The sequence below is a fragment of the Lagenorhynchus albirostris genome, chromosome 7, assembly GCF_949774975.1.
Source record: "Lagenorhynchus albirostris chromosome 7, mLagAlb1.1, whole genome shotgun sequence".
Lineage (NCBI taxonomy): Eukaryota > Metazoa > Chordata > Mammalia > Artiodactyla > Delphinidae > Lagenorhynchus > Lagenorhynchus albirostris.
The window spans coordinates 90,242,759-90,266,804 of record NC_083101.1 but is presented as its reverse complement, the minus strand read 5'-3'; the positions used below and the strand labels follow the sequence as shown (position 1 = coordinate 90,266,804).

Here is a 24,046-nt window from a genome sequence, read left to right as displayed (position 1 = left end):
CAGGACAGAGGGCTTCCAGACAGATGTGTCCAGGGGAAAAAAAGGTGGGGATGATAGGTCTAATTATTGGGTTGGCCAAAAAGTTCATCTGAGTCTTCCGTGAGACATTATGGAAAAACCCGAACGAACTTTTTGGCCAGCCCAGTATTTTAAAATGATGTCTAAATTTAATGTCTAAAACTGAAAAACCAAGAAATCACAGCGTAAGCATGTTAGGTAGAAATTCAGTGATAAATATCAGAGGAAACAAAGTTTTGAATGTGGTTGTATCTGGGGAGCAGAAACTGGGGATGCAGAAGGCTGCTTGATGTTACTTGTCTGCTCTGGAGAAGGTGGGTGTAACAAATTTAAACATGGCCAAAAATTCTGGAGACTTCTCACTGAGAGGTGAGGATCTATGTCCCCTCATTTTGAGTCTGGGTGGGCTCAGTGTGTTTTAACCTGTAGAATACAGTGGAAACAACTGAGCCAATTTCTGGACTAGGCCTTAAGAGACTGGCAGCATCTGCTTCCTACTCCTGAAACCTATTTGCCATGCTGTGAGGAAACCAATGGACAGGCACTGAGTGAGCAGTCCATTTTAGAAACAGATCCTTTAGCCCCAGCTGGGCCACTCACATGATATTACACGGAGTAGAGATGAGCAGTCCCCACTGAGTCCTGACCAAGTTGCTTATTTGTGAGGAAAATGAACAACTGTTACTGGGATGGCTTGCTATGCAGCAATAGATAAGAAGGTATAAATATAATCAACATCAAGAGAAGGTGGAATATTTGGATTATTTATCCTCCTGAGTGGTGCTTTCTGTTTTACACAAAGTCTGAAGTCTTGGAAACACAGGAATCTCGAATGACTTTTCAACTACTTAGTTCCTTGGACTCTGTTTACTAAGCACGCACTTAGTGCTAGACATAGTTCTAGGCAGTGTGGACGTAACCATTAACAAACCAGGTGATATCCCAGCCCTCAAAGAGTTTATATTTGATCAAGATGTAAATCAATAAATACTTAATTTCAGATATACACAGTATGGCTCAATGATAATCCCTTGGGACTTTATATATAGCATAATTTTGTACAGAGCCCAGTTTGATAGAGGCTTATCTGTCTTGAATCCTAGCCACATTGATTTAATGAGGTATTAAGTCTGCTTCCCTATCTGGACCCAGGGTCCTGACTCCTAACTGTGACTACATATCTTTCAGACACTTGGATTTTTCAAAAGCCTGTAGTCTAATTAGAATTTTGAGATTTTGAATTTTGGCCTCAATTCATGGAGGCCAAGGACAGGAAAACGCTGCATTTGGCATCCTTTTCTGGTCCTCACAGAACTCTCCCATGATGCCGGTCTGAAATATCCTGCATTTCAGTTAGCTTATTCATCAAGACACAAGTACAGAACTCAAGGCTGATTTGTTTTCAACATCTTAAACAAAAACCACAAGATGGAGGTAAGGTGTATTTGATACAATCAGAAATATTTCAAGTATAATTCACACGAAACGTAACTTGGAAAATACAAGTGCTCTGATCCAAAATACAAGTGCTCTGATCCATAAACCTTGTGTCAGAAGATAGCCATTAGTTATTGAAGATGGAGGGCAAAGAGATTATATACGAAAAGTATTTTGAGGGACTATCTTGTGCTTCATTAAAAAAAAATGTTCAGGTTAATTATTTGAAGTAATTAGGAACAAATGAAGAGGAAATCTACAGGAAAAGAAAGCAACCAGAATGATATCCACCAGATAAGATTTTGAATATTCCTTCACTCTGAATTCTTCTTTGTCAGCTAAACTTATTTTCTAGATCACTCCAATTTCCACAGGTGAGCCTTGTTCACATTCAGTATCAAAACTAATGATGACATTTATTATTTTGGTTTCACTCTCCTTTTGGCATCTTTATGTTTCTTCCGACAGTCCTAGAAAAACATAAAACCAAAAGCCTTTGTTAAAAATAGTGGTAAATACTTTCCAAGGTGTTTAGTAACTATAAAGTAAAATTTAGGTTATTCAGTGTCAGGGTTGTAGAAGCCATTTTGGAAGTGCTCACTTGGAATGTACAGGGGATATTCAAACTTTTGGCTTTAAGTGTTTACAATGGAAACTGTAATTCAGTCTTTCAAAAGTCTTATGATTTCCTGCTACTTAATAAGCATGGCCAGAACTCGTTCCAGTCACTCAATGGGGCCACTCTTCAGTCTCCTTACTGCACCATGGGTTGAATGAATTAAACAACTTAAAACTTCTGTTCCAGCACTATCATTCTGAGCATTTAAGTCATGTTCTCAGTTATCTTAAGTTTCATGCCCTCCTATATTCTTACACCAGGCAAATATTAACACAAGATAACACCATATCTTTTAAATTAATATGGAGACAATTAATATGAAAATACAACTACTCACCATACGCAAGCTGTTTGTTCTGGCCTCCCAAGAATTCCTGCTAATATTACTTCCCACTCCTCTCCAGAATAAGTCAGAACCTAAAAGGGGAAAATAAAGAAGGACAAGACAGCCCATTAATATTAAAACAGACAATATTCTAGTGCTGGCATTATCAAGGTCTTCAATTCTAGTTAAGACCATTTCCCCCACCGCCCCCAGCCAATTTATGCTAATTTTCAAAAATATCTTGTTTTCTTTACAAAATGAAAATGTAGAACTGCAAGGATTTTACTGTTTATAAACCATTTACTACTATGTAACTTGGCTTCTGTTTGTGTTAGGCTTAAGAAATGAGTTCACTGGGCCTTCCCTGGTGGCGCAGTGGTTAAGAATCTGCCTGCCAATGCAGTGGACACAGGTTCGAGCCCTGGTACGGGAAGATCCCACATGCCAAGGAGAAACTAAGCCTGTGCACCACAACTACTAAGCCTGTGCTCTGAAGCCTGTGAGCCACAACTACTGAGCCCACATGCTACAACTACTGAAGCCTGCGCGCCTAGAGCCAGTGCTCTGCAACAAGAGAAGCCACTGCAATGAGAGGCCCGCGCACTGCAACGAAGAGTAGCCCCCGCTCGCCGCAACTAGAGAAAGCCCGTGCACAACAAAGACCCAATGCAGCCAAAAATAAATAAATAAAATATATTTAAAAAAAAAAAGAAATGAGTTCATCAACAGCCTCAGAGTTTTCATGTGAAATTTTTTTCTATTTTTTTTTTACTGAAGTATAGTTAATTCACAATGTTGTGTTGGTTTCAAGTGTACAGCAAAGTGATTCAGTTATATATTCTTTTTCAGATTCTTTTCCATTATAGGTTATTACAAGACATTGAGATAGTTCATGTGAACTTTTTAGGGTACTAAAGACTTAGGAGTTTTGTACGTCTAGTATCTCAGCAAACCCCTGGAACAAAACAAGCCCTTGTTGAGGTTAGTGAACAAGTGAGGGAGGTGGCGAGTGGGAGCTTTCAGTTTTCCAGAGCTTTGCAAGTCAACATGCATCTGTCTAACAGAGGGGGCTAAAGCACATGACATTGCAAAGGATCAGAATTTTTCCTAATCAGTTCTTACTTGGATGCATGTTAGTATATCAGAATGCGCTATGGTGAGAGCTGTACTATTACCTGTTCTATACCATTTAATCAAAACATTGACTTACCATGAAGTCTCTCATCATTCTTAGAGAAAAAGAAATATCTAGTGGTCTCTTTCTCGGGTAATGATACTTCTCTGAAGTGAGAGAGAAAGAGAGAGAGAATTGGCCACTTAATTTCAATATTTAAGAAATGTTTACACTGTAAGTATAAATGAACTATTCCTTAAATATATGTGCTTTGTGTTTTGCTCATTTTTCTTTCCTGAGTTAAAGTGATACCACCCTTTCTCTATTCAACATTCTTCTCTTCTACCTGAAACTTTGGTAACGAAGACTTACTTAAGTACATGCTTTATCTTCCCTGTGTTGATTGTTGATATTCTCACCCCAGCATTGCTACCCAATTTGCCAGTGTTTCCCATGTGGTAGCAGCCAACGAGCTGAAGCATACTCTTTCCAGATCAAGGACTTCAGTGGCAAGTTTTCTTCCCCATGCACGTCATATCCCCCACCCAGTTTATCCAAATTTCAAGGAAAAGGAAACATGCTCCTAATTACAAAAAGGCTACAGAACTCTCTAAAGGAGCCAAAAAAAGAAAATTGTCTTGAGAAGCTAAGCTTAGATACTTCTATAACATTTCTAAAGCATGTCTAACTCAGATTTTATGAATTATGAAATAAACCTGCACAGAAACACACTACTTACCCAGGGCTGGGCTTTTTGTCATCTGTTTCTTCAGTAACATCTTCCTCTTCTGAACTGCTGTCTTGGAAACGAGGGTCTCCCTGCCAGGCAATCTTCCCAGGTTTCACTGCCTCAACTCTGTAGGTCTCTATATCGTCATGACAATGAAAGATGACAGAATTGTAACCTAACAACCGATTATTTGTGGACACACTAATTTGTTTACTTTCACCATGCACTCATATTTCTAAATTTCAAATACCTTAATCATTAATTCAAAATATGTAGTATCTTTTTAGATTTTCAAATATTGAGAGAAGCTATTATCATATTTTTGGGCATTGCTAGGGTGATCTGATAAGGAATATAGCAACACTATAAAAAGATATACAAACTAAAGGTGTATAAATGAGCAACGCTATTTAAAAGGAAAAAAAAAGCATGGCACCTGTGCTAGCATGAGAAGCCTAAACTGTAACATGATGCAGTGAAACCAGGTTGCCTTCCTGCTTATTCATAAATGAGAAAAGGAACATATCTTTATATTTTCAATTCCCAAAGCCTCTTTCTAAAACTTCTGAAAAAGCTTCTGCTATAAGATGTGGGTGATCTCCTCACAAGTCCTCATAATTTCCTAAGTACACAAAACACATCTCCCAGGTTGCTGAGGTGTCTTAGTACTCACTTCAAGGCCAATTTCTCACACTTGGCTCTCAAAGTTAGAAGAATTAAAGACAGTATCTATATCATATCAACTCTGTTCAACAGTTTAGGACTGACCTTGGTACTCAAATGGACAACACAGGCAAGAGAATGAAGTAAGCAGAGCAATGATATATTGTGTCTTATTTAGAACAATTTTGGGAAAACTACTAAATTGCTATACCTCCTTTTGGAGCACTACAAAGCCGGCATTTAATACTCACCTGCTAAACACATGGATACTACTTTAACTGCTGATCTTTAAAGTAGAGCTTATTGTTAGCTGTGCATGTATTCTCCTGTATAGGTATATCTTGCTTTTTACAATGAACTTCCAGAAAAGCTACACTTCATCTTAAACACTAGGTGAGGAGCAACTTCCTAAGGAATAGGTGTTTTTAACTTTTAGACTATGTAGGACTTCAGAGGTAAACCTCCTGAAATGGAATGCCAAATTGTCTATACTGGTGCTGATACTTTTTTCTAGGTTCTGGCAAATCTCCAAGGATAAAGTTTGAAACAACTGGTGTATTGATGACATAGCATAATTGTATAGAGCCAGGGTTACCTATTTCTCCCCTTTCCCTACCATATAGCACTGGTTTTCCTGAAGTCATGGCTTCTCCAACTGCATCTAAGATACAAAGCTTTTTAAATATATGACTTCTTATACTTCTTCATGACTATTTCTACTCAACATTAGAAGGGATGCTGCACATTATTCTCTGGCTTCCCTTCATATGGCAGCTATCTAGAAGTTTGCTTCCAAATGCAAGAACAATTTCTTAGTGTGTTAAACACAGCTCTAGGCACAGTACATTTATGGTCATGTAATGCTGACTGCAATACTGTTTATATAGATGGAAGAAAGAATCCTTTCTTCAGCTAATGTTAAATCATTACAGTTACAGTAGATTCAATCAATTAAGTTCAAACCGCTTTAAATGAAAACGTTTAAAAAAAAAAAGTACCTTCCTTTACATTTTTAGTGTGTGAATCAAAAAAGGAGAATGTGAACCCGCTGGGCTGTTCATCCCCAGTCATCAGAGCTGTAGGGTCCTGGACTACTTCGGCTTTCTCTCCATCAGAGTCCTCATTCCAAGGTGTGTTGTCTTCCTTTTCAATGGTATCTTTTGTAGTTTGGAATATTTGTTTTAAATCCATAGCAATGTTATAATACATTTCTTTAGATACCTCAGGTAGCTTCTCATCTTCCTCCCTTTTCTTCTTTCGTTTTGCTTTACTGCATTGACATATATAGAGATATGTGCATCACAAAAAAAGCCAATTTTTGGAAAATTTCCAGAAATCAGGAAAAAAACACCTTGGATAACTTTAGTCTCATCCTTTCAACAACCAAGAGGATCTACATATAAAACTCATAAAGGCAGAACCTTAACCAAAAAGCTTTTTATAGACAAAACTATTTCAAACAGCTCCAAGTATTAAACAAGAATCATATTCTCCTATCTCTTATCCTCTGAACTACATTTCAGAAGTCACGTCTAAGATATTAGCTATGAGTAAGAAAATCACTTAACTGCAATGGGCCTCAGTATCCTCATTTGTAAAATGAACCATGTTAAACCACATGACTTATAAGACTTTTTCAAATTCTAAAATTCTATGAGTTTTATGACACTGGCATTAAAGGATTTAGTCATAATTCTGTTTTAGAAACGCCTTATAAATGTGCTAAATCTAGTCTGTTTGGGAATGAAATTTTTCTATTACCATCAACCTGCTCTATATTTAGGAATATGTTTTTCTCTTTGATCTTAAACCAGAGTTATATGGCAGTCTCCAATATTGAGTTTTCAGTTAGTAAAAGATTAAAATCCTCTTTTCTATTAGAGTCTGCTCTATTTACTAGGCCAAATATTCTAACTATATTACCTAAAATAATAATGTCCTAAATGATCATCTTATTGGTGGAGACTATCTTACAGAGAGAAACTTTTTTTTTTTTTTTGGTGTTACGCGGGCCTCTCACTGTTGTGGCCTCTCCCATTGCGGAGCACAGGCTCTGGACGCGCAGGCTCAGCGGCCATGGCTCACAGGCCCAGCCGCTCCATGGCATGTGGGATCTTCCCGGACCGGGGCACGAACCCGCGTCCCCTGCATCGGCAGGCGGACTCTCAACTACTGCGCCACTAGGGAAGCCCAACATCCTAGATTTTGAACTGACACTATAAAAAGGTGAGACTTCTGGGGAGTCTAGAGCAGGGTTGAGCATGTTCTGCATATGGCAGGAATATAAAACAATTTTCAACCAGAGGACAGGTTGTGGTAGTTTAAAATGTGTCCACAAATTCCTCAGTGCCTCTCTCTTCAGGAAGAAGTGCTTAATCTCCCCTTCCCCTATGAAAGTATGGGTTGGATTTAGTGACTTATTTCAAGAAAACTGAATAAGGCAGATGTGTCACTGTGTGACTTCTAAGACTATGTCATAAAATATACTGTGGCTTCCTCCTTCTATCTCTCTTTTGGGTCAGTGTTATGAGAACACTTAAGCAGCCTAATGGAGAAGCCAACAAGGTGAGGAACTGGCTAACAGCTATGTGAGTGAGACATCTTGGAAGTACATCGCGAGGATTAGTCAGGCCTTTGGAGACTGAAGCCCCAAGCAACATTTTGACTGCAAGCTCTCCAGAGACTACCCAGAATCACATTGCAATCTAGAATCCTACATTGCAGGGAACGTTTATATTAGTTCTACTTTGGTCTGGTATGTGATTCTTTTTAAAAGAAACCTTTAATTTTGGAATAATTTTAGATTTATAGAAAAACTGGAAACAGTGTTCCCAAATAACCTTCACCTAGTTTCCCCTCAAGGTAACATCTTACATAGATATGATACAATTGTCAAAACTAAAAGATTAACACTGGTACACTACTATTAACTAAACACAGACTCTGTTCCCAATTCACCAGTTTCTCTACAAGTGTCTTTTTTGTTCCAGGATCTAATTCAGGATACCACAGTGCCTTTAGTGATTTTAAATAGCAGGAAATCAAGAAATTAAATCAGGCAAAGTTACTGGTTGCTCCATATATTTGCCATATTTATCAAAAAAATATTTGCCACAGCATATCTATAAGAAATAGACGCTCCTACCACACTAGAGTAGTGCAGTGGATAGAATAGTTGCCTCCAGAAAGATATGTCCGGGCCCTAATTCCTGGAACGTGTGAATATTTCCTTATTTTGAAAAAAAGGTCTTTGTAATAAAGTTAGGGATTTTGCAATGAAGAGATTATCCAGGCAGACTCTAAATGGAATCACAAGTGTCCTTATAACAGACACAAAGATGAGAGACACATAGAAATGAGAAGCCCACGTGAAGATGGAGGCAGAGACTGGAATAATATAGTCACAAGCCAAGGAATACCAGATTGCTGGCAGTCACCTGAAGCTAAGAGAGAGGCACGAAATGGAGTTTTTTCCCCCTGAATCTCCAGAGGGAACACAGCTCTTCCAATAATCTGGATTTCAGACTCCCAGCCTCCAGAACTGTGAGAAAAATTTTTGTGTTTTTAAGTCACCAATCTGTTACAGAAGCCACAGGAAACTAATGTAGGTAGAAGACACCGACTAAAGAAGGGGCACATATCATCATTTCTATGCATGAAGATTCCTTTGCCAAAAGTAAGACTCTCTCCACCACATCAATAATTGCTCTCTTTCTCCCTTCCCTGTTCTTAAACTAAATACAATGGGGACCAATGGATGTGATAATGGTTACTATCTACTTTTCTCACTGTCTGAAATGAGATTAATTCATATGAACCTGCTACTAAAAGTAGTAGCTTAATATACCTTTCTTTTGGTTTATCATCTCTTTTTCTTTCATAAGTGGCATGGTCATGCCTTGTTGGATCATAACGTATGATGTCCCTATTAAAGAAAGGAGAGTGATAAGTTGGAAGAGACAATTCAGAATATTAATGCAAAAAACTAATAGCAAATTATAATGCAATACCAGGGCAATTCCACTTTTTGAGCAAGAAAAAGGCACATAATATCAAAGAAATGTATTAGGAACTCCTCAGAAGCAATCATATTTTAAATTATCTAGTTTTGACTTCTTGTCCTGGATCTTTAAAAATGTTTAATATTATTTTAAACATACTAAAATATATATGGATACAATGATATGCTATTGGGATTTGCATAAAATATTTCAGTGAGGCAAGTAGGGGGAAGTGAGTAAAGGTATCAAAGAGAAAACTGGTCACATGTTGGTGATTGTAGAAGCTGGGTGATGGTACATAGGGGTTTCATTACACTAGTCTCTCTAAGTTATACGCTGGAAATTTTCCATAGTAAACAGTTACATTTATTAATATTTAAACAGTTGTCCAATTTTTTTTTTACTAATAATAAATACAGAAATAATTTAAGATTAGTTTCTTGAAGTGAATCACTAGGTCGAGGTAAGTACAATTTTAAGGGTCTGATACATGTTGCTAACTGCTCTCCCCAGGAAGTTTAAAATGGCCTCATTTTATGGCAAAGGAAAAGAGGGCAGAATGGGATGAAACATAAACCATACTTAAATTTCTTAGCAGCTACTGATTCTTTGCTTGTAGAACTGCTTAAGTTGATGTGCAAAACACTCTGCACAACATTCAGGGCTTTCAACTTTTCTGCAGCAAGCTCTTCTTCCTCAGCAGTTTTCTTTTCATTTATTTCTTAGAGGGAAGAGGATAATTAGTAATCTCTTGGCAAACATAACCTGAGAAGTCTCAATGATCAAATATTTATCAAGCACGTAAACATGTGCAAAGCACATTAAGATAGGAAGAAGAAAAGTTAAACCTTGTTTTGCTAACCTCCCTATCCCCAAGATCCCCAATGTCATAGTGAATCTAGAAACTGCATGACCAGCAAACAAAATTCCCACTTCTGTTTGTAATTATACAAATGAAACCTGAATTTAATGGCTTTCAGTGGCAAGTCTAAAAGTTTTTAAGGTAAAGATTGACAAATGTAATAGAGCAATATACTAATTATAAAATTAAAGTGATCAGAGATTCTTTGATTTTTTTAACTTTCTAAAAATTAATCTAAATTACATGTAAATCTAAACATGAAAAATAGTGAAAGATGCCAATTTTACTGACTATTAATATGATGTTAGTAGACAGTTACTTTAGCCTTTAGATTCAGTACTAAATATTGCAGGAAGAAAGCCTACACACAGGGCACTGTGGAAGCCTAGAAGCTTGTTATCCTTAGCTACTAGAAACAGACAAATATCAGAGAACAAAGTTAAACATTTAACAGCTAGTTTGGATTATAGATAGAAATACAAAAGAAGTCTAAGTAAGCCTTAAAGACCTTTTCAAATTATGGCAGGATATAAACAACCAAGTAACAGAAATAAACAGAATAAAATGCTGATTTGAATAGTTCTCTATAGAGATGACCCCAAAGTGTCTAAGGGTTCAAAAGAGGTAAAGATTATGTTCAATTGGATTAAGAAACGTTTTATAAACCAGGTGGAATCTAAGGTAGGAAAGACAGGTAGATCCCCTGAGGAGGGAGGAGTGCATGCCAGGCAAGTGAAAAAATGAACACATACATTGAAATAAGAAAGTTCAAAGAGTTTACATTGCATTAGGTTAAACCATATGAAACTGCTAATATTCAACAATTTTTGACTTCAAAAAATGGTACTTTCAATTTTACCCTAATACTGACCATTAGGAAAAAGAACACAATGCTAGAAAGGGCTTAAGGTATTTGTAGACTGGCTGCGAGGTATTTGTAGGCTGCTTACCTGCAGGACAGTCTTTGTGCAACTCACAAAAAATTCAGTCTCAAAAGTTGGGAAGGAAAGAAACAAAAGACAGAGATTCTGTGTCTGACTGCCCTAAGAATGGAAGTACCATCAACAGAAACAGAAGGGTCCAGAGCACCTGAGAGAGAGTAAATTCAGTTTGGGATCTGCTGCGTTTTAACACGCGTTCAGGGACGCCTGTGAGAAATATCCATCAGGCATTGAGAAAAGAATAATTGGGAGCTCAGCAGGATAGTCAGGAGCAAAGATGATCCAGATTTGGAAAATATTCACGCACAAAAGAAGGTTAAAGCCACAGGGACTTACAGAACCTTTACATATCTAAAGGCAAAGGGAAAATTAGGAACCAAGAATTAAGAAGAAAATAAGGAAGTTATAGTGCAATGGAAGCTAAGGGAAGAGAACAGTTCAAGAAGGATGATTAACAGTGACAAATGGTACGGGCAGGCTGAAGAAGCTTGGGAAGGTGCCACTGCATCTGGTGAACCAGATAGTATGTGCAGGGAACGCATACTGAAGAGTTGTAAAGAGACAGACAAAAGTGGCAAAAGTTAGAAAGTAAACTCTATGTATAGCTTCTAGGCTATTCCCAAGGTTCTGTCCATTCCTGTTTTCAACATGGAATTTTGAGTGAGAAGCTCTGAAACATAATTTGCTGTGGATCCTGGAGAACTTACTCTCTGAACACTTGTTTTCAGAAATGTACAATATACACAATAATCACTTCAAAGAATCAAGAGCATCATTTCCAGAGGTTGTATTTTCAATAAAAAGCCAACTGCTTCTAAATTAGTGCAATTTATTTTTTCATTTCAGGTTTAGAACTGAAAAAAGATGGGAGTGGCAACTTGAAAACTGGCAGGGTTGAAGAAATGGCTTTTGAACCTATGAGACCTATGTCTGTAGAAAGAGGGAAGAGATAGAAAAAAGGGAAAGTATGAAGATGCGCATAAGAAAGGAGGTTAAAAGGAGGTATGAATGAGGAAGATTAAGATGCAGATTAGATTAACTCACGAAGAGGAAAAAAGTTAAGGACAGAGTAGTTCTGAGATTGGAAAGGAAAGCAGGGAGCTCACTTGAGGTGGCCATCCTCAAGTGAGGATGGTAGGAGGTAAGGTCTTTTGCAAAGGATAAGAGTAGAAGATCTTGTAGAGAAAGTTTGGAACCACTGGTGTAGAAAATGGTATAGGAAGTAAGAGCAGAATCAGGATGCTTCTGGTAGCATCACTGCTGTTAGATATATTCACATGGGATGAATCTACGTAGAGTGACATTCAATGGTACATTGTTTTTAAAAACCTGCACCCAGCATGCATGCTGGAAGATAAATACTTCAAGTAAGCCAAGCGTGATGTAACTGTCTTCCACAGCCTCACCAGGACCTGATCTACTGCCAGGTAGGGTCCTTGCCTTCTCTCTAATGCCAGGAACAGGATGATAGAAGATGGCACCTTTGGTGGATGCTAACTATTCCTGTCTTTTCTGGCAGCTTCAGGTAATTAAAATTTTATAAATAAATTAATATGTACAAACAAACTCAAGAAGTATTGAGTAAGCTAACTATTGGATTACAAGCTCCACAATTCAGTGTCTTGGGGTACAGAGTTTCTCTATGTGTTAAGTGAAGAAGCTAGACTACATGACTTCTCAAGGTCCCCCAGCTCTGACATCAGGACTGTTTGTTTGGACAATAAGGCATTTACCTTCCTGTTCCTCTTCACTATCACTTTCTAGAAATCGGGAGTCCATGCGAAATCTGTCATCAGTGCCAAAGTGAGACTGCAAATCCATGAGCTATAAGACAAAACACAAAGACAACTGACAGCCATGTTCCCAAGAAATTACTTATAAACAAGACCTTCTAAGTATACCTCCATGCCATGAAATTCACTACATTAATATTTGCATAAACTCACCTACTCATGAACCAATCAGAGAGGGTCATGGAGGACTCACTATCAAAATAAACACCTTAACACTGGAGTGTGGGTCAAGGTCTGCCTGCACTAATCTAGATTTAAGGACTATGTCGAAAAATAAGGACATGTTGCAAGTTTTATTATTTTCAGTCTTCACTAACCTTCTGTCCAGCTCTGCCCTCAAACTGAGGTTTAATTCTGAACCTGTTACTGTCATCTTCAGAACCAGATTCCTCATCATCGCTGCTGTCAAAGAGCTTCCCAGAGGCTCCACCCATGGACTCCTGTTACATAGGTAAAGACAGAAATGTTTATTAATAACCAAGACAGCATTTCCTTCATTACGTAATCTTCCTCCTCACATGTATGCAACAACAACCCACATGCATCTCCCAGGAAAGACTGGATGGTGGTTAGAATGGAAACTTCTGACTCAGTGATATCTACTTGGCCCCTTGGGTCACTAAATCCAGAGGCTCCTAATGCAGCCTGGAATGGGGGGGAGTTATTAAATGTGTGAACACCTTCTGCAGGGTTTCACTAATATTGATGTCACTTTGCAGATGATGTGGAGGATAGATTTATGTGGGAGAAAATCTCTAAGGCCCCTGTGGTATCCATGCGTGATGGTCAGGGGAGCCCTGGGTTTCATTGTGGCTCCCAGAGGATTTTATGTTGAGCCCAGCAGCTGTATGCAAGTCTTGGTATGCAACATGCAGAAATGGATCTGCAAAAGTATAGGAATGCCCACCCTAAATTTCTTACTTTTACTAGTTCCTCTCCTGGATGGTTATGCTCCTGAGTGGATGTCTCCTCTGTTTCACTTTCACTGTTGGAACCAAAGATGATGTGCGTTGGCTTGTCCTCTGAATAACCATCCTAGAGTGGGCATCAAAAGCATTACCCTTAAGACAACCCCTTATCTCCTTCCCCTAGCAAGTCTATTTCTGACCCTATTTCCTTATCTAGTGAATGCTGCCATCATCCTAAGATAGAAACTTCTCTCTCTCCATTTCCAGTTTATCACCAAGTCCCATCAGTTGGACCGTCTTGCTATTTTAAAAATATATTCCCACTGTCACTGCCTTGGTTCTGGCTCAAGACCTCCCAAAGGCTGTCTGTCCCATTTGATTTGTTGTTCTCATCATGTCCTGAACCATCTTTCCCAAACAGAAGTTGGCAAACTTTTTCTGTCAAGGGCCAGAGAGTAAATATTTTAGGCTTTGCAAGCCACATATAGTTTTGGTTCTGTATTCTTCTTTTTTAAACCCTTTAAAAATGTAGAAACCATTCTTAGCTTGGAGGCTCTTCCAAAATACGCCATGGGCTAGTGGCTTGTGAGCTCTAGTTTGCCAACTCCTGTTCCAATATATACATAACTAATCTCCATTCCCTTGCTTCAAGTTCTTTAGTCTTTTCACAGCCTTGAGAATAAAGTCCAACCCCTGTAGCCTCTTCACACCTCACCCCTACTTATCTCTCTCATCTCATTTCTCACCATCTTGTACTCTATACATTTGATCACACTGATTGCAAATATTCACTTTTGTACAAACTGTTCCTTTATCTTGGAATGCCTTTCCTCTCTCTTTGTACCCTTTTACCTCTGCCAGACCAATTCCCACTGATCCTTTCACACTAGATTCAGTTCAGCTGAGGAAGTGCCGGCTCCCCACCCCCCTCTGCCCCACCACTGCCAACAAATTAGTATCAGTGTGCTGTCAGAGCACACAGGCGTACTTCTTTCTCATCCCATGGAACTGAACTGTGACCTTCTGTCCACCACACTGTAAGCCAATACCAACCACCTAACAGTGATCCTCTCTGTAAATCTAGCACTTGCTGTGAAGGCCTGGAATTTCATAGGTAATTAACAATTGTTGAAAGAATGAATAAAGACTCATTACAGTAAATCTTGGTAAGATATGAATCACTTGGCAAGTGATTTATATGTAAATTCAGACATATTAGGACATATCACTTAACTATATCAGTTACAGCTTCTAAAGCGATATCCGGATATACTAAAGATACAAGGACACAAAACACAAACATTCAGCTCTCAAGGAGCCTGCTTACCTTCGTAGGAAAGAAAGGTTGGACTTGGAAACAAGTTCTTGTTAAATCCCTAGACTGAAAATATACTCACCAAATTTGCCAGAGCATTGTGAACCAACTTCTTTTGTACTTCTTTTGCTTTCTGCCTTGCCTCTAAGGCTGCCAAACGCTTCTGATTATCTTCAGCGTGCTTATCCTTAGCACTAACATCTGATGAACTATTAACAGAAAGTGGGAAGTCAGTTTTGCTTCCCTGAGGGTCTCTCCTGGAGGAGACCTCTGGTGATTTCTCAGGGGCCTTGTGGCTGCACAGATCAGGCCTCTTTTTGGAGCTCTCTCCTGACTTTCCAGTCCTGTGGCAACAGTCTTCATCAAAGCCTCTCCTGAGAGTCTTGGCACCAAGACTCAAAGATTTCTTATCTTTTAGTGGCAATAGACTAGAAATAGGATTTCCATTTCCCTTTTCTGAACTGCTAGGGAAAACCACCTTGTGAGCCTGGCTCTTAAAAGTAGACTGTCTCTTTTGAGGCTGAATTTGGTTTGAGTCACTTGCCTTCTTTGCATGTTGGAAAAGAGTCAGTTTACTTGATGGGCTATTAGCATACAAGGACCATTTTTTCATGGACATGCTCCTGGGATCCTCAAGTTTCAAGGATTTATGATCTTTATTAATATTGTTAGAGGCAACACTCTCTTTCAAGGATTTTTTCACTGTTTCCTTTCCATAGAGACAGCCTACTCCCTTGAAAGCCTGGAATTTTGGCTTTAAGGTATTTTCCTTTGGTTCCTGTTTTCCATGTGTGTTCTCTTTTCCTTCTAAAAGGGAAGCCACAATCTCCTCAGGATGAATACACTGTTGGCCTTTGTGGAGGCCACCTGGAGTTTTGTGGCTCTTGGAGGCCCTGTCAGACTTGGCAGTGGTTTTCCGGCCATTGCTCTCAGTATCTTCTTTTGGCGCCTCCTGGTTACTGCCAGCCAACTGTTCCAGATCAGCTAAAGTTAGATTCATATGGAGACAGTTTTTCATCATGGTGTTATACTCCTTATCTCCTTCAGACTCGGTTGATTCTGATACAGAATCAGCATCTTCACTGCTACTGGACTCAATCGGAGATTCACAACTGAGAGGCTTAATTCTGTGACTGAGGGCTGTCTCTTTATTTTTTCTTTTTTGTACTTTAATACAATCAACAGAAAGATCACACTTTTTTCTATTTTTCAAATAAGTTTTCTTGTGCATATACTTTTCTGTTTGTGAAAGTTCTACACTGTGTTTGATCTTATCAGAATTTTTCTTCATTGCAATGATTTCATCTGTATCTCCTGAATCAGAGTCACAATCATTTCCCATAACATTATCTTCACTACTGAGGCAAAAGACATTATTTTTGATGCCTAAACCTGTTGAAGTATGAAATTTGTGAAAATGTGATTTAAAATCATCTCTTACAACTTCAAAGGGATCATTTTCAGATCCATTTATTGAGGACCATGTAGTTTTCTCTAGGTTTTCCTCTCTTGCAATCATTAGTCTTAATTCATCTTCAGAATCAATATCATCATCAGACATGCTATTTCTCTTTTTGGTAGTTTCTAAGTCAGAAGTCTGAAAAAATACGTTTTTAAGTTTCTGACTATCAGAATCAGGTACACAGGGTGATTTAGGAGTAATGGAATTATGAGGTGTATTTTGTGCAGCCTGTTGTTGTATTAAATGTGGGCTCTCCATTATGCTACTAGGTTTTGGTCTCAAAGCCAGAGATGCAGTGGAACCCTCGTTCTTCTGCACTTTTATTATCTTCTTGGCAGGGCTGTGAAAGTCAGAGAATTCTCCTCGTCGTTTCTTACTCACAGGATCATTCCCTCCTTCCAATTCCCAAGTGAGGCTGGATATAGGGATAGCATTTGTGAAATCCTCCCCTATTTTCTTTAGGTTGTGGCAGTATTTTGAGGGATCATACTTTATGATGTCACCAACAGTCAAGGAAGAAAACAAAGGCACTAGGTTTTAGAAAAACCTATCAAACTGGTAAAGCAAAAAGAATACTGTTTAATCTTGAGCAAGTCATTGACTCATTTTACCCTCAGTTTCCTATCAAACAAAATAAGGACTTAATTAGGTGACTCAGGGTCTTTGGAACTGACATGTCCATGGCATGTCCAGAGTGAAAACCAAGAACCATCACTATTAATTGGCAGAAATTACTTGGGCTGCATGTGTATATCACAGCAAACCGATTCAGATTATATTCTAGGTACAAGAGGCCACAAGACTTTTCTGTAAATCTGAGAAGTCTATCCACTGAGCTAATACCATAAAGCGGAGTATAGAGAGGAACCCAGAGCGGGCACAGCTAGATACTATACTAAGTGTTGGTATCTCAAACTTGAGACTCAAAGATTCTCAAACTTTTTGGCCATTTCTGTTTTCTCAATGCTGCCTCATCCTAGATCTGATTCTCTTAGTTCAATGACATCCATTTCACATTTTACTCGCTCTCTGCATTTTATAGGTCTTTCTTAGAAGGCTAATAATTCTTTATCAGGTCTTCGTTGCTGACACTGTCCAGAAAGATTCTAGTTAATGTCACTGTGCTGTAGTGACAGCTGGCATTTGCTGATTTCCTAAAACATATGAATAAACAAGTATAAGTTGCTTTAATCTATCACTACTGAAAAGTCCTTTTGTTCATTTAGTGACTACTGAATACATGGACAATTATATATGAGGTATGCCAAACAGTGTCTATTGCCTCTTGGCTTTACACTGTCCTTCCAAATCCTCCTCTTTGCTGTCAGTGGTACCATTGGTGGGAAGCTGGAAGGTGAAGAAGAAAGAAGTATTTCCCTGACTTTAGTGCCACTGGCAGGGACAGCAGAACCAGCAGCTGTGGCCAGGGCTCCAGGGGCCTCAATAGCCATGAACAGTGAGGACACACCTCTGTTTGAAATACCTGAAATTGCTTCTGCTTCCCATGACACACAGGGTTAGAGCTAAAAGAATACAAAAAACACCCTCTGCCCAGAAGTCCATGACACTAGGAATTCAAGGTCTTAGACAATCTGACCTCATTTCCTCAGGGGAATGGGCATCTGAATTTGCTCATACTGGGTTCCATACTATTTCTCCATCCACCATTCTTCTGCCTGTCTACACATTTCTACCTACTATTTTCCTCTCTCCTAGACTCCTTCCTATCTCTTTTCTATTAATGTGAAACTTATCCTACTTCCTCTAAAGCCTTCTTTAATGATTGTGCTGTGTTCCCTTGTCCTTCTTTAGCTCCTCTGGCAATGGCTTTGAATCCATGTCAAACAAGAAGAATGAGGTATAAATTAGTAAGTCAACGTGCTTCTTTAACAATCATCATTTGCATCACTTGCATAAAACCTAATTACATTCTCTCATTATCCACTAATTGTTTCATACATGTAGGTAGCTGGGTATTACCTTACTTAGAAATTGGGAACATAAAAACTGTTACACAAACATCTAAAGATTTACTGACAGAGGCAGTGAAATTCTAAAGGTATGAAGTAAACTTTTGCAAATATCCACATCGTAGTAAACAATAATTTCTCTGAAAGGCCAATTGCTAAGGATATTTTACGTTTATGTTGATTCCTTAGGTGAAGGACAGGTAAGACTCTTCCAAATTTACTCACAACCCAATTCTAAAAGAAAAAAAAAAAAGAATACATTTACTATACTTGTCACAAATGGAAAAGATTAACCACACTGAATAAATGTCATTTAAAAATATTTGAACTCATAGTGGACCACGATTACTGTTGGGTTTAGTTTTCTGATAATGAAACACAAGTGCTCAAAAAAGTGTATCAGGAAAGGAAAAAGAAAGAAGGAAAATTGGGGCAGTTATTGATCCCATATAAACCATGTAGGATGCTACACAAATAACAGCCATTAAAAAGGCAAACGTCGGACCTGCCTGCACTCTTCACCACCTATGCCCCCTGGGAGACCTGCCTCCACTTGGGTTTTGATTTCTCTTTCTAAAATGGGGGAAAACTGTGCTTTCCCAAGAGTTGTAAATGCACTTGAAGACCATAAAGCACTATCTATGTTAACTGCTTCAAAGCAAGAGAAAAAAGCAGTTGCTTTAAAACATGATGCTCATGGTCACCTGGTGTCAGGAATTGGTTCCTGAGCTATTCAGGCTACCAGAGGAGACTCACTTTGTGCCCTGGTACTTCTGTCCCTGGCACAGCTTTCACATGGAAATCCACCACTCCCATTTTTTCTAACAAGTTGGTGTTGCTTGTTGTTGATTTTCCTTTATTTGCTTTTGCTTCTTTTCTCTCCTGGGCCAATCTGAATCAAACAGAAAATATAAATAAGAGTTAAAATAACGAACCACACTATTAACAGTGCTTCTGTTTTGTTTTTTAATACTGTAAAGCTGTTTAACTTTATAGAGATCATTTAGGGTCTCTCAGTTTTTCCCTTTCAACTTATGTACTTTTGGCATTTTATCTATCCTTAATCTTTTCACTCTTATGAGGAAGAGGTGTCTTTCAGAGACTAATATGCTAAGTCTTGAATATTTCTACTCTCACAACAAAGAGAATGCAGAACGCCAACTCAACCTACCAGTTCAAACTCCGCCACCTTATACAGGCCTGGTCAACTGTGCTGACCAATTCTCATTGGCCTCTTTGCCTCTGGTCTGTGTCCCTTACATTCCAACTTCCAAGATTCATGCTCCCCAGGCACAACTGCATAGACACTCCAAGGCAGCAGCACTGTGTGCTCACCTGCTCAGGACTAGGGCCCCGGTTCCTGCATATAATAGGCAGCAAAGTGCTGCTGAATGAAAATCTCATCACTATCCTGTTCACATAGACCCCCAGCTGAAGAACAAAATCAAATTCTCATCTTCGTCACCAGACCACTCCCTCAAAACTTGGTTTAGACCTTATTTTTCCTTGTGGCATTTCTTTGGCCCAGAACAATCTTAAAACGCTCTGGGTCACTCCATGTGTACATTCCTAAAATATCTCCTATTTTGGAAGCACCCAATCTCATACAATCTTTTCTCCCTAAGAATACTTTTAGGATTTAAAATTCTTTAAAAGTTTTTACATTGCCTTGTTCTTAAATCACATGCATAATTAATCTTATGCCTCTCATACAGGGATTTCCTATTATCTTTATGTTTTTGTATGACACTTTCATTAACAGCCTAAAGTCAACTTAAGCAATTTGGTACTGTCTATTAAAATTTTAAATGTGCATAACTATATGACATAGCAACTCCTTTTGTTGACATAAACCCCAGAGGGACCATCCTCAAGAATCTTATCAAGAGGAAGTGGAAATGGTCTAAATGTCTATGAGTGGGGGATGACTGACTACACTGTGGCACAGCCATTTTCTAAAATAGTACTAAACACTCATTATAAGAAGGGGGAAGACCTACATCATCATATAAGGTTGTGTTTAAAAAGCTGAAATAAGTATATATTTTTATGGGTTAAAATATACGTATACAGGAGCATTACATTATCTTCTTTGGTGGGGTCTGGGGGTCACAGGGAGTCACAGTTAAGAAGGATTTTAGCTCTACTTGTAATGCATATATTTGCTAAAACTGTAATAATACATTATTTGATAGTTTCAAATCAATTAAGTGAACATATAAAACCACTTACAATATAAAAAAACATTGGGTCAAATCACGGAGAGCAAATCTTACCTGTGCAAAAAACTTTCCTTTGCTAGCTGAATTTGTAGAGTTCCACCTTTCCATTTTGTTTTATTTAAAACAGACATACCTATAAAGCAAAGAATTAGTACCCAAGTACATGGCAATGCAAAAATATATTTCAGCATGTGCTTTTACTAATTAGTTAGTACCAAAAAAAGAAAACCTGCTTATCACAAAGACACAGAGGAAATAGAATAAAGAAAATGAGACCTGGAAGGAGAAGGCTTAGGTCCCATTCTCATCTTGACCACTTATTAGATCTTTATACTCCCTACCTCCCCGTGTAATTGAAAGATTTGAATGAGGCAAACGTGTAAACCATAAAGCAAAATTTGTCATTTGTTTATAAAGTAATGTCAGGAATCTGTGGCGAATGGCTGGTATTTATTTAACATTTCATTGTTATTTCCCACACTAAAACTATAAAACATTCATGTAATTTTCTTAGAGTGAATCAGAGGACACTGGAATCCTGCAGCACCTCACTTTTATTTATCACCTCATACTAATTATCACTGTGAAACTTGCAAACATATTAGCTGCAAGCAACTAAACTGTGTTTAAACTACTGTGCCCTGGTAGTTGATTTTTCTCAACATCTGCTATTAGCTTCCTTAATAATTACCACTAACAGAAATATCAATGAGGTAGGTACTATGCTAAGCACAAAGATATTATTCAACTTAATCTTCACAGTAGTATTATGAGATAAGCAGTATCTTGGTTATACATCAGATAAGCAAACCGGGTCTTCTAGTTTAAATAAACTGCTAGGTCACACAGCAGAACTGATGTGTTCTTAACTGCAACATATTTGTTATATCTATTTCCTAACTGAACGAATCAATTTTTTGCAAATGAAATTACAAAAGGTCAATGGCCCTCTTTCTCTATTAGCATGTTTCCTGCTCAGTGTCTTTTGACTTTTCAGTCTCCAAATAATTAGAATGCATTACTACATCAGTGGAAGTATGAATTATCTCCCCCTCTTTATTCATTGAAGGTCACAGGTGGCCCTTAGCTTTACTAAACTTATCGATGGAGACTTCATAATTTCAAGGATATGATCTTATAAGGGCATATTCTAAACCTCTCTCCTAACAGCACTCAATAAGAAGAATTAGTTGCCTGAGAAATGAACACACTGGGGAGGTGGGTATTTCATAATATCCAGTGGGATATGTGTAACAGGCAGTTTCTATTAAAGTGTGGTTCCTTATCCAAATTATTTGAGAATGCCATTTTTGAGCAAACTCACAGGCAATGTGCTACCATATGTCATTCATTATGGAATGAACCTAGACCTCCTGAATTGTAGGATATGGAAATTCTCTTGATCATGGTTGTCCCTCAGGATGAGTTGAAGGTGGATGTTTAGATTTAGAACAAAAGTTATTCCAAATTACATGGTGACATGGACTGGTAAATAGTATAGAAAACATTCATTACATTTTTTCAGGTCTGCTTCTGCTACTCTGATGTTGACATATGCAAAGACTTTCTGTGGGTTTCCTAAAAAAAAAAAAAAAAAATTAAATTCGTATGCAGAGAACAATGTAAACATTATTAAGTTTCTAAATTTAAAAAAGAGCTCTTAGAAACGTACTCTTTCAAAGGAAAACCTTGTTTATTTATCATTGGATACAAAGATGGCATTTTTTTTTAAAGCATGATTATCTAAATATTCCAAAAGAAAATACGTAAGAGAAAAATGTCAAGTACTCAGTTAAGGAAACACTTTGCATGTTTGTATGTTAGTGATATTCTACTTAACAGGACCCTACTAATTATTAGAATTTTAGCTCTGAAAACTGAAAGCTATATGTTTCAGAAATTGGATGTTTGGAAATTCCCTGGCAGTCCAGTGGTTAGGACTCTGTGCTTTCACTGCTGAGGGTCTGGGTTCAATCTCTGGTTGGAGAACTAAGATCCCAGCAAGCCGTACGGCCAAAAAAAAAAACCCCACAAAAACAAAAACCGGATATTTGGGAATTTAGAAATTTTTGATTTCAGAAACGTAATTCTGGGCAAGTTCCAGGTCACACATAACACCTACAGAGCATAGGAGGGGGAGGGATGGGAGGTGGGGGGTTACTACAGCAGTATCATGTAATGAGATGCATATCACTTTCAGTGTTCAGGGCTAACATTCATCTCTTGGGTTCCTTTATTTTGTGATACTTGACTTCAGTTATATTTGCCTTTAACTACCCATGAAGAACTATAAATTTACCTTGGTCATCTTTCCGAGTGATGATTTCCACATCAGAAACTTCTCCAAATCTGCTGAACTGATTTTGTAGGTCTGCCTCAGAAATATTCTGGCCAAGGCCACCCACAAAAAGGCGCTTCGTTTCTCTGTTGGCTTTCATCAAGGCTGGGCATACACTCAAGTATTTCTAGTGGAAAAAATAATTATCTACAGAGAAGAGCTCTTTCCCTTAAATCTTCTCAAATCTAAACAAAACAAAACAAAACTTCTTCGTGAATGCATTTTGGAACAGCACCTCTACACACAGACACAGGTACAGGCACATACTTTCCCTCTAAATGACCACAATATTACACTCTACTCCTCCCGATTTTACTTATCCATATTGTTAGGTGTTTTCCCTTCATTCATTCACTTTAACAAATGCTGACAGAAATGGGATGGGACAGGTTAGCACACGGAAAGATAAAAGGCTCTCAATCCTCAAGCTCCTCACAGTCACATGAGAAGTAAGCAGATGCTGCAATTACAATACTATGTCACAACAGAAATATCTACAAAGTGCTGTTCAGGCATAAAAAGAGCAACTGATATCATGGCTAATACAGACTTTTTAAAAAACACTGTGTGCCAGCGTTGTACAAAATAGTTTGCAGCATCTTTTTTCAGATTAGCAGGAGAGGTTAAGTCACTTTCCCAAAGCCATTCAGAGAATTAGCGGTGAAGCCAAGATTATAACCCAAATCTAATTTCAGAAACTGTAATTCTTTATACTAGGGAGATTGTTGGATTAGAAGGGACTCAGGAAAACTCTTCCAGAGGTACTGAGATTTGCAGCTTTTCATGAGATCTCTAATCTCGTTTAGCACCCGGCTAGCGCTCAGCTCCCAGACTCCTCCCACGCGCGACCCCAAAACAGCGCCAAAAGCCCTGAGCATCGCTCCTGATCTAGGCGTGAGCCACGGCCTACATCTTCCTGGTAGCTTCCTCCGCCCCCAACCTACCCACCCTAGCCGTCTTCCTCTGAGAAGACTCAAAGACGAGAAGGGAGAAGGTAGGCCAGTTGACCTCGGCACATCCCATGCCCCAAACCGACTCCTCACCACTTCGTTTTTTACATCCCGCGCAGTTTAGGGCCGTAACTTCTGGTCACGTGTCCCAACAAGTGTCGCCTCTCTTCCTTCCTACTGGATTTCCAACCCAGCATCCTAAGGTTCCACTACCACGCTCAGTTCCCCAGTGCTTTTTATTTCGTTTCCAGGCTTCTGGGCGACCGGAATGCCTCCGTTCCCTGCCTCAAAGTTCGCGAAAGACCCCAAACTAAAATTCCCTACTTCATACTTAAGAGGGTTATCACCTTGTGTTCTCCTGGATATGGTCGGCGGAAG

At 38.6% G+C, this 24,046-nt stretch overlaps 1 protein-coding gene across 6 annotated transcripts; it reads right to left on the bottom strand.

The window, feature by feature from the left end:
- Positions 1-768: 768 nt before the first annotated feature.
- On the bottom strand, positions 769-23,788 carry NOL8 (nucleolar protein 8). 6 transcript variants are annotated; one of them, XM_060155485.1, is made up of 17 exons: positions 23,663-23,788; positions 22,680-22,845; positions 21,896-21,958; positions 20,435-20,513; positions 18,915-19,050; positions 18,324-18,392; positions 14,809-16,686; positions 13,425-13,538; positions 12,821-12,943; positions 12,444-12,534; positions 9,490-9,628; positions 8,754-8,831; positions 5,905-6,176; positions 4,253-4,379; positions 3,610-3,680; positions 2,412-2,491; positions 769-1,925 (listed from the first exon to the last, which is right to left on the bottom strand). In XM_060155485.1, exons 2-17 carry the CDS (start codon positions 22,816-22,818, stop codon positions 1,875-1,877), a joined length of 3,510 nt encoding a protein of 1,169 aa, XP_060011468.1. In that variant the 5' UTR covers positions 22,819-22,845; positions 23,663-23,788; the 3' UTR covers positions 769-1,874. The 6 variants fall into 6 exon arrangements, 3 of the variants coding, with proteins under 3 accessions (XP_060011468.1, XP_060011466.1, XP_060011467.1); XM_060155483.1 differs by having other exon boundaries at positions 23,667-23,782; XM_060155484.1 differs by having other exon boundaries at positions 22,680-22,903; positions 23,667-23,774.
- Positions 23,789-24,046: the final 258 nt, after the last annotated feature.